Source organism: Panthera leo, chromosome B1 (assembly GCF_018350215.1).
Source record: "Panthera leo isolate Ple1 chromosome B1, P.leo_Ple1_pat1.1, whole genome shotgun sequence".
Lineage (NCBI taxonomy): Eukaryota > Metazoa > Chordata > Mammalia > Carnivora > Felidae > Panthera > Panthera leo.
Window position 1 is genome coordinate 70451378 of NC_056682.1, and position 16985 is coordinate 70468362.

General features: G+C 38.0%; 1 protein-coding gene across 3 annotated transcripts in view; it reads right to left on the bottom strand.

Annotated features, from left to right (window-relative positions):
- GRIA2 (glutamate ionotropic receptor AMPA type subunit 2) overlaps nt 1-7832 on the bottom strand; it is a 156466-nt gene extending 148634 nt beyond the window's left edge. For 2 of the 3 annotated variants that reach the window (XM_042933903.1, XM_042933902.1), the window contains exons 1-2: nt 7730-7817; nt 7066-7206 (exon numbers count right to left, since the gene is read on the bottom strand). In XM_042933903.1, coding sequence (XP_042789837.1) covers nt 7066-7206; nt 7730-7817 — 229 coding nt within the window. Of the gene's footprint in view, nt 1-7065; nt 7207-7729 lie in introns of all 3 variants that reach the window. The other variant, XM_042933904.1, reaches the window with a different exon arrangement.
- Nucleotides 7833-16985: the final 9153 nt, after the last annotated feature.

The window sequence follows — 16985 nt, forward strand, 5'->3', positions numbered from 1 at the left end:
AAATCCTCTTTAACGTGTGTATTCTACTTATCTTCAGCAAATCATTTATTTTTTATTTTTTTTATTTTTTTGAAGGAGAGAGACAGAGACACAGAGCAAGTGGAGATGGGGCAGAGAGGGAGACACAGAATCCGAAGCAGGCTCCAGGCTCTGAGCTGTCAGCACAGAGCCTGACGTGGGGCCTGCACAGGAGCCATGAGGTCATGACCTGAGCCAAAGTCAGCCGTTCAACCAACTGAGCCACCCAGGCGTCCCTTCAGCAAATCATTTAATATATAGCAATGTACCTTAAGGAATAAAGATGATAACACTGAACATATGCAGCCTGTAGGTGGAAATGAAAAATATATTACACCTCTATCTAAATAGGATATGAGGCAGTTACCAAGTAAATTGTTTCTTTTGAAATCAAAATGAAGAGGAAAAGCAAAATTCTGACTTTAAAAAGTATAATTCTATAATAAGAAAATCTCCTATAATATTAAATGTGTTTAATAGATAAACAATCATTAAGTCGCTCAATGTACTAGGAACGGGGACAGGGTTTGTGAAGGATAGAAAGACAAAAAAGGCATGATCCTGCCTCCTTTAAGAAGGCCACATTCTCATTCCCCATGTTAATTTTTAAATGATTTCATTCTATAAATTAAAATTATCAAAAATGATAAAATAAATTGAACAGTACTGAAAAATAATAGGTGTCAAACTCCTAATCAACACCATTGTAAGAACCACATTCATCTCCTTTTTTTTCCCCCCAAATTAGTACAATCTGCTTTGAAAAACATTTTGATGTATTAATTTTTTTAAATTGGGGGAGATTTTGAAATTTTAACCCTGAATTCAACAACTAATTATCTTACCGTACTGAAAAGACATAGTCATATAAGAAGTTTGTCAATTAGTTATTCAAATCACTAGAGAAAAATCTCAGAAATTTTTACTGAAAATTACCATAATAAAAAAGCTAACGTTTTAATCACATCTAAGGAAACTTCAGTAGGATCCAGTTGGAAAAGAAAAAGAAAAGGAAATATAATTTATCCAGTGGCCATTACCAATCCCAATAAAACATTTAAATCTAAGACAAGATTTTAACTCTGTAATGCATCCTTTGTTCCCTTAAAACAAAAATCTCTATTTAAATTTAAATGTTATTTTCTGTAATGGCATTTGCTTTGCAAATTAAGTATTTCCATTGACTTTTTTTAAAAAGAGAAGGAGAAAGAGGAAGAGAGGAAGAAGGAAAAAATATACTCTCTGAAAACTCTATACAACAAAACATGCTGGACTAATTAGGAAACAATTGCTCTTTTCAGCCTTCCTTAAAATTCAGGGGGCTCTAGGAAGTTGAAAAGTCTGTACAGTGCTATTGGAAGAGATTATGAGAGGATCCGAGGTCTGAGCATGAATCAGCATTCTATTGTCATAATGTCACAGTGCAATGACCTTATCACTTTAAAGGCTTGATGTGAAATGGAAATGCTCCATACTTTTTGAGTCAGCAGGTTGAAGCCTGCAAGACCTCAAAAAGGAAAAAGCACAGGAGTAAGTTTTCTTTAACATCAAGCTTCTAATGTTTCATATAGTATTTTCATTTAAATATTTAACATCTCTAATCCCAAAATAGAATGTTTCAACTGATGCCATTCTTTCTTCGATTGTATAGTGTAGTATAGTGCAGTATAATGTATCATTTTCTTGAAATTCTCTTGTGATAAGTAAAGTACGTAAGTTTAACTACAAAAAAAACCAAACAACTAATGACAAATTAATTATTCTTACATATAAAGACCTACGTCTTTCTTTGTAACCTTCAATTGATTATAACAATATTTACAACACCAGGTTGTAAGGTATTGTGTTCTGGTACATGTGTCCCAGTTTTCTTCACACCATGAATTCTAATCTTTGCTTAATAGCATCCAAGTTGATTCTAATTCTACAAAATGTTTGCATATGTTGATAACTCCAGTTTTACTAATTACCTCAATAAAAATGGCAAGACATGATAACCCAGCCCATCTATAACCACTTATAATCTATAACTATACATACACACACACACACACACACACACACACACACACACACACATACAATCATATTCCAGCAAATTGTAATAAAGATTTAGCAAACATTAATTAATTTTATGAACACAGATACACAATTTTAATAATTCACAACTAAAATTCAATGATAAGAAATATACCTCAAAAATGATATCTGCAGAATCAAGGTTTAAAAGCTGAAAAAAATACAAGTTTACAATTCTCTCTCTTCTAAGAGCATTTACAGTCAATGTTGTCCATGGATGCCTTTAGTAATCATTTATTACTATTATTATTAGTCAATTTTACAAGGATATTTAAGATAATCTATGCAAACTCAAAGACAATTGTTTTTAAAAGGTATTGTGAATTATTTTTCAAACAGCATTTTAGGTGAAGTTTTTCAAAGTGGATGCCATTTATAGATTTTTTTTTTTCAATTTCTCTAAATAAATTTGTTTACAGTGTTTCAAAAGGTATTTAGTGTGCGCAACAGTTTTATGAAAGAACAATATTTTCTCCAACATCCCCATCTGCTGGCTTAGAGAAAAAGTAGATTTTTATCTGTTATTTCTTTACATATTTTTATAATTTATTTTATGGAATTGAAATATAAAATTATTGAATTATTTTAAAATAGACTAATAGCAATTTGTCAAAGTCATTCATGAAAAGAAATAGAAAGGAAAGATTTTGAAGAGGAAATTTAATCCTTAAAAGTTTTCATTCTAAAGCCCTATGGGATCAAATTCTCATGTTTATAGCTGCTTTAGACAATTTTACTTTAAAGAAATTTTAGGAATGAGCACAGTATTAGGTTATTAAATTTTTTGATAGTGTAAGAATATTTAGTATTTTCCTAATATTTGCTGTTTTGTTAAACTATATAAAATAAGTGGTGTGTACACATATGCCCAAATCAGATTTATTATTTTACAAAAATTTTTAGTTACTGTAATACATTGCTTTTGTGTAAGGACTATTAGAATATCTTCATATCCTCATACTAAGGTTCTTAGACAAGACCACAGTGGCCTGTGCACACTAAAGGCATCAAGGTCTACAAGACTTTGAAAACTATTTAAAAGAGCATAGAAGAAAAATGTTAGAAGAAGAAATGAATTTCTATGAGAAAAATATTCATTTATTCCCTGACAACTAGAAGGAACTCAATATATATTGAAAAAAGGAAGGAAGGGAGTGGAGAGGGAGGAAAGAAAGAAAGAGGGAAAGAAAGAAAGAGGGAGGGAAGGAAGGGAGGAGGGGAGGGAAAAAGGGAGGAATTCTTGAGGTCCCACACTAGTCTGAACTATTGAACACATCAGATGCTAGTCTTTTTTTTTTCCAGTTTTATGGTTTGTATTTTCTGATATTAAAGGTTTAGGTTTTAACAGTTTTCAGGGAAAAAAAAACTCTCAGTACTATTTCTAGCTAAGAAGAAAGAAAAGGAGAAAAGAAAAGGGGGTGGGAGGAGGGGGAGAGACAGAGCAAAAGAAAGAATTGGAAATCTGTCTTTATTTCCTCAGGTACTGATGGCAACAAATGGGAATAAACAGGTACTTTCCTTATCTCACTGTGACTGTGAAAGAGGAAGATGTGGGAGTTCAGTGCCCTGCACAGTCGTTTTACCCAGCTCACAAAATAATGACTTCATTTCATTTGCATAACTTTAACCCAGTTGGTGGATCTTGCTGGATCCTTAAATCAATGTCAACCTACACATTCCAAATAAGTGCCTTCATCTCAGGAATAAAATTAAATGAGTAAATGAATTTCTTTTATGTTATGAAGTTATAAAACTCCACTTTCTGAATATAGAAATTTAACTCTGAGAATCTTACAATTTAGCTAGGTAAAACAAGAAGCTACTGTATGAACATTGATGGATGACACCTATTTTAATAATGGAGTTAAAAAGTAGAATTCCTTACATTTCTGGAGGAAATGAGAGAAGGTCATTTTGGTTTTAGCTATCAACATATTTGATGTTGCCTTCCACTTCATAGTGAAGAATCGTGGACTCCCCTGACAGAAAAGGCAAGCCAACAGAGGCTAAGCATTGGAGAAAAACCTGGAGCAGGATTTAAATGATCAAGACGGATCTTAACAAATTTGATATTCAAGATTTCCATTCAGTTCTTGACTGCTGACTTCACGACTGTAGTTTCCATGAGCATAAAAGAGTTACACTAATTTTAATGTTCTATTGCCCTTGGCAAAACGAAAAGAAATGAAGGACACAAACGCTCCATTTCTTGTTACAATCTCTAGATTGTGAAATTCCTAAGGGAATGAAGAAAGCGAGTCGCAAAAATGTTATTTGCTCAATGAGTCAATGTCAACTCCAGAAAATTCTATCCAATGGGTCTCCTTTGTATAACAGTCCCTTACTAGTTCTCTTTAGCAATCAGTAAGATCACTTATAACATGGGAGTAGTACATGCCAAACTTGAAAAGACATTCAGTTCTTCACCATGATTTATTTTAGTGTCTTAGAATAATAATCCATGGATGAATAATTTTGGGATCTGGAGACATGCATTTTTATTTCAGCTTCATTTTCTGAGAAAAACAAAAAAAAAATCTGTGCAAAATGACGATTTGATCTTCCCAGTTTCTCAGAAGTGTGGTCAAACAAATTGTGTGTGTATGTGTGTTTTCAATGAAAATCATGTGCCATGGATGTATTCATTCTGTGGAAATTCATGGAGTTATATATGTATTTAATACACATTTTCTGTCTGCATATCTTATTCCAATACAATTTATATTAAAAATAAATCTATTCAAAAATATTGAGACTGAGGACCTAACCTAGTTATAACCTAAACCAAAAGTAATCTTTAATCTTTACAAAGACCCAACAGTCATTCAATATCTCTTAGAAGCAAGGAATATTCATTTTGTTCAGTGGACATATCTGTCATCTTCTTACTCTGGCCCTCTCACTATTTTCACCAATGAGTGAACTTCTCAAACACTGACCATTTTTCAAAGTGTACCTGTCAATTACTTTCACCCTGTATTAAAAATCTACATACTTCCAATAATCATAGTCCTTAGTTTCATTACTTTTCAAAGCATTTTCACACTAGTATACAATTACATACAGTTAGATACTTAGCACAGGCGCGTGTTAAACTCTTAATTCAGGAAAAGAAAAATAGAAACTTGATATCAAAACAAATAACCTAAATCCGGTAGGTCAATAGGTCAAGTATAAAAACCTTCAACAATTAAACTACAACAGTTTCTTTGTATTTGTATATGTACTAAAATTGTTCCAAATATTCCTAATATAAAATTGTTCCAAATATTCCTAATATTCTTCCACTGAGTTTTTTAAAGCTGCAAATCCACTTTAAGACTCTCTCTCTCTTCCTCACCCCTCACCCCCACCTTTAGTTTCTTTTCTCACTTGGTATATATATATATATATATATATATATATATATATATATGGCACTGAAAACTTCTTAAATAGGTTGTTTATAAACAATTGGATTGTAGACACCTAACATAACCACAATAATGCCCCTGTTCTACCAGTAAAGGAAAACTGTTCCATTCCTTCATCCGCATGATGGTAGTTTCAAAATGAGTTGATGATGTTCCTGATATACCATAATCAAGCTAACCCATCGACTCTATGATTAATGCTCAGTATGGGGAATTGCGATGGCAACCAGTTTGTCTCATGTGGGAACGCTGCAGTTGGGCTTTTTCTGGGGTAATTTTCCGCTAGCTCCTTTACACTGTCGCCAAAGTGGAAGGTGGGCCATCTGCAACCCACCCCTCCAAACTGTTAACTATGAAATAAAAACCGAGAACATTAAGGCAGGAAAGACTCTCCCAAGCCGGTTGGCAGGAAATGATGGCAGCTGCTGGGAAGGGGGCAGGAAGGTACAAGTGGCGGCGGCTGCACTGCCCACGCCGTCGCAGGGGTGGGAGCGCCAGGACAGGAGCCCGCGAACCCTTCCACTGAACCTTTTAGAGACTTAATTGCTTGCGTTCTATCACTCTGTCCGAAGCCTTGGCAGAGCTTCATCGCGTGTCCCGGAACCCCGCGCGGAGTGCTAGGGCTAATATGGATAACTGCAAAGACTAAAATGGCTGATCAGCCACTTCTCCTTCAGATTTCCAAACTCGGCCGGCTCCAACTGCTTTCAGGTCCTTCAGCTCTTGCTGCCTTTGCTGGAGCCCCGCTACCTAAGAACAAAGCGCACCCGGCCGGCGAGCTGACCGCGGCGCCCACGGCAGAATCGCCCCCTTCAACTTAGGCTCAAGCTGAACAGAGCAACGAGAAATTGACAGCGCTCCCCCTCCACCCCTACCCGACCCGGCCGGGCCCTGGGCCTGCGTCAGCCTCCGCTCCTCGCCGAGCCTCGCCGCGCCCCTCGGGTGGGCGTTACGTAACAGCCCGGAACCCAACTCCAGAACCATTTTAACAACTTGTCCCGTCGAGGTGGGTAATATGGGGCTCCAGGGGTCCAGACGATGAATCCGTCCTGGGCCTGTGGATTTAAATCCAGGGCCAGGAGAGGAGCGCAGCTGCCGGGGCAGGCGTCGGGGCTCAGCAGTCCCCGTGGGATCTATCCAGCAGCCCGACAGCGCGCCCGGGGAAACAGCGTGTTCTCTGTGGTCAAGGTACCACCAGGCGCGCAAGGTGGGGGGAGGGTGGAGGCGGAGGGACAGGGAGGGCTTCTCTTGAAACACCCAAGACTAGAACCCCCCGAACCTAAGGGAGCTCCCTCCAGCTCCAATCACCACTCCACCTCCCTAGTGCGCACACTTTTCAATGCCTTTCGGTCCCTCTTCAGCCCCCCCCCCCCCACACACACACCGCCAGCGGGGGTCCCCGAGATTGCAGCCACTTTTTTCCTACGCCGTCACACGCACGCGCGTGTGCAGTCACTCACACCCACACACTGACACACTGAAACACACACGCCACACTCACACTCGCGGGCGCTCCGCGTGCGGCATCCAAAAGACATGAATATTCATTACTTACAAGCATTGGTGACTGCGAAGCTGTTTGCTACCTCCAAATTGTCGATGTGGGGAGTCAGTCTGAACTCCGAAGTGGAAAACTGAACCATCCCTACCCGAAATGCACTGTATTCCTGATCGGCGCCCCTGGGAAATAGCCCCCCTGCAAAGAACAAACACCAAGCAGGAGAACAGTGTCAGTGCCAGAGAAGGAAAGGAGGGGAGCCCGCTAGCGCCCAACAGCCCAGGAGTCTCTTATTCAGCTAATAGGCCGGATAAACACATCAACGGACTCGGGCAGCGGGGAGCTGATCGTCCAAATGGTAGTTAAAGGGTCAAGGCACAGATGAGAGTCTGAGGGCAAGGTAGGTGGCCAGAAACATTAGCCTTTCCTGATAATCACAAGGTTTGCATTCAGACCCTCTAGAGAATCTGAACAAACAGGAAAATGTTGTTTAAGGCAGAATTAATAAAATTTGGAGATCAGAAATGAGAACACCTTTTCCTCTTTTGCACCAAAGCCAATATACATGCTAAGAAAAATATGTATATTCTAGGCAGTTTAAATCTGGAATGCAGTCAAGGTATGACATAAGTCTACATGACATGAATTAATTTGTCCACTGTGAACAAAGATTGCCACCAAATTATGCACAATTCAAAAGCAGAGCACAAAGGGTACCTACCTATTTGTATGCTGTTAGAAGAGACACCAAAAATCAGTCCCCATAAAACAGGAGAAAGGAGGGCAGATATATGCATAATCTTTTGCATTTCCAAGAAAAGTAGAGCATCCACAAAATACCCCCCTTTTTTTTTCCTTTTCCTCCTCTTCCTTCTTTGGCGGTTTTCCTCAGCAAATTAGATCCTCTGCATTTTGAGACAGCAATTTAGCACCAAGCTGCTAAAAACGTGAAGTGGAGGCAGAAGGATTCCTATTTCCCAGGTCCTGCTGGTGGCTGCTGATGTCCTGCGCCCTGTCCCTGCTTCCGAAGTCCGGAGGACTGGCTGGATGCAGTTTTCAGCGGAGCTGCCGCTGTGGTTCCAGTGCCTTAGAATATTCAGCACCCTCCCATGCACTCACACACACTCACCCTCTCTCGCGCTCTCTTCTCCCTCTCCCCTCTGTCTCACACACGCGCGCGCGCGCGCGCGCGCGCACACACACACACACACACACACACACACAGATACACGCACACACACACACACACACACACACACACACGCAAGTCACAGAGGAGCAGGCAGCCCCGGGCGCGCGTGCGCGACTCGCGGCAGGCGGCTGGCGCGCGCGTCCCACCCCTCCCCCGCACCCCACACCCCGCACTGCCCTGGCAGCGTCGCGTGCGCCGAGCTGAGAAAGCGCGGCTCAGAGCCGGGCCGCCACGATCCCTGGGCTAGACCTCGGGTCTCGCGAGCTGTCGCGCCCATCGAGCGCTTCCGCCTTTCAGCACCGAGGACAGCGCCCCGCTCCTAGCCCAGTGCTACCTTTGTGCCGCCGCTGCAGCTGCCGCTGAGATGCTCCCGCCTGGACCAAACGCAGCAAAGCTGATTTCCGGCTGCTGTGCAGAAGCCGAATTGCTAATTGTTGCCGGTGAAGCGTCCTCTCACCAGGCCCTGCTGTTTTGCATTTAAAGTCATTTTTATTTTCATTTTCTGTAGCCTGTGAAAACTCACCTAGCAATATAGAAACGCTCTCGTACACCTTACCTGACCCAGCCAAAAAGCAAACAAGAAGACAGAACACCCGTCGAAGAAGTGTTCAAAAATTGGGAAGTTTTGCCAAATGTGAGATAGCCAGCACCCAGAGGAAAAGAAAAACAAAATTCTATCTTTAAAGGCTAAAGTCTCTTAAGAGGAAATCAAGATTGAATTTTTGAGATACTTTTCATGGATATCTCATCTTTAGAGTGTATTCCACTTGGTCATCATGCCAACTTGCAGAGCCAAATGAGTGCAGGTCTTGCAGACTTCACTGCAGATTCCCTCCCATAGTAAAGACATGTAGACTTGGCTCTTTAGAAGAAGCCCTTTCTTTACTGAAAGCAAAAGACTCCGTTTCAAGGAACGGCTCATAGGAGAAAGAAATTAGAAGATGAAATAAATCTAAAAAGTCCACTGAGCTGCAGAATCTTCCCCAGGGACATGGTGAGAAACCAGATATTCCACAGTGTTATGGCCCTGAGTTTTGAGAAATCACTGCTCAAAGAAAGTAAGCTAAGCTTTCATCACCTCAAACCCACGGAGCTCAAGATCACTGAGAAAGAAAGATGAGGTTAGGGATTAAAAGTTTGTGAAAAGAGAGCTGATAGAGTATGGAAGACTAGACTTCCCCCTGTGGAATTTATGCACTTCACAAGTGCCAAGCAATTGCCTGGGAACCTGCTCTGGCAACTCCTTCTGCTGCCTCAGAAATTCTTAAGTTTTACAGCTTTTTTGGTTTAAACAAAGAAATAAAGGAAGGCTGAGTACAAGGGACTATTTCCAGGAAACAGGTGATTGGAGCTCACAATACTAAAGGAATAACTTGGTGATATTTCAGAATGCCAGGAGAGTTGGTCTATCATGCTGCCTTCCTGTGCAATTGCCACATTAATATCATTCCTACAGCCTCCTTGTTGACTGTTATCTTATACCTTATCATTCCAGGCCTTGATTTCCCCATTTTAGAAATGAGAAAGATGGTCAAAGTGGCCTCTGCGGCTCTCAAATCCTATAATTCTGTGATACCAAGTTATGGTCTTTCCCTGCTTTTGATTTTAGATATTTATTCCTAAGCCAGGAAGCAAAATATCCATAATCTATTACTAAGCTTATTGCTAGGCTAAAAATACCTCCCTATTTGATCACCAAGAATTTATTTTAGTCTGTTAATAAACAATTCGCTGTATGCAAAATAGGCCCTGTGAATTAAAATGCATTGAGCTTTTTAAAAATTAAATAAGAATAAAAATAGTAAAACATATAAATAAAAATATATCCAAATTTACAATACAAAGACTAATTAAATTAGTCTTATCTATTCAATCCCTAGTTTTGAGGTAAGGGACAAAAAATGATTTGAAATTATTCCCTATTTGAAATATATGATATATATAAAAGATATATAAATGAATAAATAATATCTCAGAGCAAAATAAAAAATACCTTTCCAGCTATTTTCTTTTTTTTTCCTCCATTCCATTTTTTCCACAAGAAGAACTTCAATTTCATAAAAGTAATTTGGAATGAAAACAGAGAGGGAAAGGAGCTTAAATGTGGAGAAACTGTGATGTTTAAAGTATAGATCAATGTAAATTGTTTATTTCTCTCAAAAATGTTTCAAAAACTATTTTCATCCTAATCTGTTTCAAATTCATAGGCAAAGATGAACTCAAAATTACTGAATTACTGTAAAAGCGAATGATATAAAGAATTTGCTGAATCATAGATAATTTTCCCTAGTAAATAATGTAAGAATTTGGGTTAAATATTACAGTTTAATAACAAATTATAATTCATATATAATATAGAAATACAAAGCTAGTAGGCATTACTTATAATTCAGCTGCTATTCTATTAATGTGTCTTTCACAAAGCTGTTATGTATGTACATTTCACAACATAGCTGAATACATTTCCTGCAATGTTAGCATCATTGTATTAATATTATCATTCATGGAGCTTTTTCTAATTCACTATAATATTTATACAGCTTATATTCTTCAAGCATAGAATACTGTCAATATAAATGTAATAAATTTAAATTGACTGAAGTATATAGTTATAAAAATGCATGAAAAATATTAGAATTTATTTTGAGTACTTAGAAACTTCTCCCTTCAAAAATATAACTCAAATTTATCAGTAATAAAGTCAATTTTTAAAATTTCAAAACTGCGAGATCTATAGTTGAGTACCATACTCAAAGAAACAGAATTTGCTATTTTCTGCCCTCTGCTGTTCAACTTTGGTAATTATCTAGAACATAAGTATTGTTTCTGAAACAAGGGTAAGTTGCGTTAAAACATGGAAGAAATAAAAATGCTACCTACCCTATCATTTGTGTGTTTGCTCGGTTGGCTGTTATTGTTGTTCCTTTTGCATATGTTTGAATGTAATTTTTAGAATTAAGGGTAGAAATGAGATGTAAAATTTCAATTTCCATTTCACTTACTCTTTGTTTCAACATGGGAAACAATAGTTTTCCTTTTTAAATCTGCTTTAAAATGCTGAAGGATATTATATATACTACCCATTCTGCACAGTTTTAATTTGCATTCCATAATAAAAGGCTTTGCCTAAAAGAGAGGAAAGTCATTGTGTGTGGAAGAAGGGTGTGATAATTTTTGAATGACTGGTAGAGCAAATTTTAGCTGATTTCATTATCAAAAGTGGATTATAAATGTCAGTCCCATACTTCCTATTGGCAAAGTCTCACCAAAGTGGAGATCATCGCCTTTCTTCCTATTGGTTCTCTGGAACTGTCAAAATCTAGGCCATCTGAAAGGCTTGGATGCAACTCAACAACAGAAAGGAAAGAAGGCCCATGCTAGTTTTATCAGAAGGTAGCAAAGTTTGCTTCCTGCATAAGGAACCCAGGTTCCAGACATGAGACATTACTGGCTACAACAAACCAAATAAAGAAATGGAAGAGAAAAGCATAAGGATTTTAATCACTCAGAACTATAAATAAAAGTTTCAGTTCGTGGAGTGCCTGGGTGGCTGAGTTGGATAAGCTTCCGACTCTTGATTTTTGCTCAGGTAATGATCTCACGATTCATGAGATGGAGCCCAAAGTCAACGCAGAGCCCGCTTGAGATTCTCACTCATGTCTCTCTTCCCCTACTCCATTCATGCACACTCTGTCTCTCTCTCTCAAAATAAATAAACTTAAAAAAAAAGAAGTTTCAGTTCTCTAATTAAGATAAAGAATAACATTAATATTAATAGTTATACCAGATTAAGACCACATTCTTTTCTTTTATGCACCAAATTATAAATCACTGATTCAATAAGATCAATTACACAATCCAAAACGTATATGTAAAGGTACACAAGTTAGGCTTTGTACCTTTCAATTTTGATGAATTTAGAATGTCCAAAAATGAAAAGAAGTAGTTCTCATTTTGGGGTGTTTATGAGATTTGATTATATGGATTTTAATGAATTTTACCCTAATAGACAACAATCTTGTACCAAGAATATTTATTGGAAAACAGTATTTCAATTCATTCATTAATTCCACAAACTATAAGGAACTACTATGTTCCAAATAATGTGGTTGACACAGTGGATAAAAAGATGACCCAACAGAAACTTTTTTCAAGAAGTTCCCAGACTTCATTCAAGTAAGCCAATAATTAAGACCATGTAAGAAGGGCAATCAAAGATGAAATAAGGAGGCATACGTTTAACATGATATGGTGAGGCAAAGAAAAATCTATTATGCACATTTTTTCTTGGAACTCAGAGAGAAGACCAGTCCCCAGTGGCTGACACCCGAATTGAGTCCAGTAGAGGTTAGAGAGTCCAGTAGGTGAATGGTGGGGAAGTAGTGAGGAGAACACTTTTTTTTAATTTTAATTTCAGCTTTATTGAGTTATAATTGACAAAATAGTAAGGTGTTTAAAGTATACAAATGTGATCACTTGATATATGTATACATAAATTAAAGGATTACCCCATCAGGTTAATATATCAATCACCTCATATATTTTTACTTATTTATTTTGTAATTTTTTATCATTTATTTATTATTGAGAAACAAAAAGAGACAGCGCATGAATATGGGAGGGGCAGAGAGAAGGGGAGACACAGAATCCGAAGCAGGCTCCAGGCACTGAGCTGTCAGCACAGAGCCCAACATGGGGCTCAAACGCACAAACTGCAAGATCATGACCTAAGCCAAAGTCAGACGCTTAACCCACTGAGCCACCCATTTTTATTTTTTTTTTGTTTATTTGTTTTGAGAATGTTTAAGTTGCACTCTCCTAGCACATTTCAATTACACAGTACAATGTTAACAACTATGATCCTCATCTTATACATTAAAACCTCAGACCTTATTTATTTTAAACTTGAAAATTGTATCCCTTTATCAACCTCCCTCTATTTCCCCTACCCTCCAGCCCTGGGCAACCACTTGTCTATTCTGTTTCTATGAGTTCACCTTTTTTTCTTTTTTTTCTTTTCTTTTTTTTAAGATTCCACATAGAGGTGATACCACCCAGCATTTGTCTTTCTCTATCTGGCTTATTTCAATTAGCATAATACCTTCCATATCAAGATTTAATAATAATATATTATATATATATATATGCATATATATGTGTGTGTGTGTGTGATATATATATATATATATATATATATATATATATATATATATCACATATACCACCTTTTTTGATCCATTCATGCAATGACACACACTTAGATTGTTTCTATACCTTGGCTAGTGGGAATAATGCTGCAATGAACATGGAAGCACTGATATCTCTTTGAGACAATGGTTTCCTTTCTTTTTGGATATATACCCAAAGGTGGGGTTGCCAGATAATATGGTAGTTCTATTTTTAATTTCTTGAGGAACCTTCATACTGTTTTCCATAGTGGGCTATACTGGTTTACATTGCCACCAACAGTATACAATGGTTCTTTTTCTCCACATCCTTGCCAGCATTTGTTGGCTCTTGTCTTTTTAATACTAGCCATAACAAAAGGTGAAAAGAGAAATCTCATCACGGTTTTGATTTGCATTTCCTTGATGATAAGTGATACTGAGCACTCATACTAGTTGGCCATTTGTAAGTCTTCTTTAGAAAAAATATTTATTCAGGTCCTGTGCTCATTTTTTAATCCTATTTTTGGTTTTTGCTGTTGTGATGGGTAAGTTCCTTATATGCTTTAGGTATTAACCTCTTATCTAATCTGTGATTTACAAATACCTTCTCCCATTCCATAGGTTGCCTTTTCATTTTGTTGATGGTTCCCTTTGCTGTGCAGAAGCTTTTCAGTTTGATGTAGGCCTATGTGTTTATTCTTGCATTTGGTGTCAAATCCAAACAAAACAAAACAAAACAAAACAAATCATCACTGAGATCAATGCCAAGGATTTTATGCTCTATTTTCTTCCAGGAGTTTTATGTTTTCAGGTCTTATGTTCACATCTTTAATCCATTTTGAGTTCATTTTTTGTGTGTGGTGTAATATTGGGATCTACTTTCATTCTTTTGCATGCAGCAATCTGGTTTTCCCAACACCATTTATTGCAGAAACTATTCGTTCCCCATTGTATGTTCTCAAGTACTTTGTCAAAAATTTATTAACCATGTATACATGGTTTTATTTCTGGCTTCTCTATTCTGTTCTTTGTGTCTTTTTTTAATGTCAACTTCATATCCTTTATGTTTATATTATTTTTATTCTTCATTTTGTCAATGCGGTGTATCACATTGATTGATTTGCAGGTGTTGAACCATCCTTGCATCCCTAGAATAAATCATACTTGATTATGATGTATGACTCTTTTAATGTACTTTTGAAGTTACTTTGCTAATATTTTGTTGAGAATGTTTGCATCTATGTTCAACAGGGATATTGGCCTGTTTCTTTCTTGTAGTGTCTTTGTCTGGCTTTGGTGTCAAGATAATTGTACCTTTGTAAAATGAGTTTGAAAGTGTTCTCTTTTCTTCTGTTTTTTGGGTTTTTTTTGTTGTTGTTGTTTTTGGAAGAATTTGAGGAAGCTTGGTATTAACTGTTCTTTAAATGTTTGGTAGAATTCATTAGAAAAATTCATCTGGTCTTAAACTTTTCATTGTTGGAAGGCTTTTCATTACTGATTCAATCTCTTTAATGGTAATAGATCTGTCCATATTTTCTATTTCTTCATAATTCAATCTTAATGACCACTATTTTGAATTCCATATCGGGCAAATCCTTTGTCCCCCTTTCACTAACTTCTGTTCCTGGAGATTTATCTTGTCCTTTTATTTGGCAGGCATGTCTCTGTTTATTCTTTTTTTTTTTTTTTTTTTCTGTCAGTGTTGGTTTCTGCATATTAAATCAAACAGCCACGTTTCTCAGCCTTGAGGGAGTGGTGGCCTTGTGTAGAAGATGAACCTTGCCAATCATCTTGGCCCAAGCTTCTGGTCATTTCTCAAATCTTTGTGATTGTCCAAACCACCTTCTTCATTCCTAGTGGTTACAGTAGTTGGGAGTATGTCCAACCAATCATTGTCCCAAAGGGGAGGATCCGGTTTTGCACCCAGATGCAAGCTGATTGGAAGCTGGGTCCCCAGGCAACAGCTGGGAAAGTATGTAGTCAAGCCCCTTCCTGGGAGAAACTGGGTGATGGGCATTTTTACCCACTCTTTCTGTGTTAGACCCAGGCATATAGCCATGGGGGTAGGGAGAGTGCTTCTGCACCCATTAAGAACTGCTGCTTCTTTCTTTGCTACAGTTCTGTGGGACTTATAAATTCAAGCCCTGTTGGTTCTCAAAGCCAAGTGATCCACAGTCCTTCCTCTCAGTCAGCAGTCACAAAAGCTTGGGACACCAGATATGTGTGCAAGCTCTTTCTAGGATGATACTGGTGACTTGGAGTGGTCTAGAGCAAGAAGGCAATGGAAGAGTCTGCTAGCTTCCCCAGTCTTCAGGGAGGATCTTAGCCAGACCCTAGACTTGTGCTAAATTAAAATGCTGACCTACAGAAAAAAGCTTTTAAAGTACCCAGATGGACTGATTTCATTTTTGCCTGCTCCCTCCATGCAGAACTCTGAGGGGGATAGCTGCAGTCATTGCTCACAGGCCCTTATCACCCCTTATCAACGTTTTTTTTTTCTTTTTTTCTTTTTTTACTATAGTTTTGAGTCTCCCTGTTTCAAGCCTCATTTGCTTTCACAATTAGATGTTTTGGAGGCCCCTCCCTTAAGTGGGAATCTTAACAGTTAGGGCAACTAAGTATGGGTTCTGAATCCTTCATTTTTCAGAGAGAAGTGAGGAGTTGGGAGTTTCCTCTAATCATATGGCACTGTGATGGGGGGATGGGGTTTATGGCAAGAGTGTGTCTCAGCCTCTCTTGTCCTTTTTGATGGGGATATTTTCCTCATTCACTAGAGGTTTAGGAGTTGCCCAGTTTCTGAACTTCTGTTAAAGATAATTGCTCCATGGGTAGCTGTACATTCAGTATGTTCATGGAAGAGGGGAGTTCAGAGACTTCCTTTTCACCATTTTGGTTGAATTCAAGAATACTTCATTTAAAAGCAATGACATCAGTAAAAGCATGTGCGTGGTCCAGGAATTCCAAGCAATGCAGTGTTTCTAGAATGGGAAGTATAAGTCAAGAGGTACAGAAATAAGTTAGTTCATGGTAAGAAATAGGTAGTTTATCCTAGGAAAAGGAAACCATTTTGAAAATTTTAAGTAGAAAGATGAGTCCTCGAGATGTTCATTTTAGATAGAACATTCTGGAGGCTGTGTGGAGAATCTATTTATGGGGAAACATATTGAATGTAAAGAGACCAAGTAGGAGGCTGTCTTCATGGTGGGGATGATGAGAATCTGGGTTAAAGGAATAGTAGTATGGATAGGAATAAAAGGTTAGTTTCATGAAATGTTTAGGATGGAAACTTAGTAGAAATTGTTAGTGAACTGGAATGTCATGTAGGTAGAGGATATGGAGAAACAAAGCCATCTCCTGTACTGGGCCGAGTGTCCAGGACATTACTGTCTCGCCTAAGAATGAAGCATAGAGAACACCAGAAAGAAGATATGTAGGCAGGTGATGTGTTCACTTTTGGGCATATTGGGTTAAAGGGTCTGTGGGACACATCCACTCAAGCTGTTGTGTTAGCACTTGCCACTGATTCTGATACTCATGGAAGAGACGTCATCTGAAGTTTAACTTTGAGACGTTAACGTTATCAGCCTGTGGTGTTTTACATGATAGTCACTGTTTCT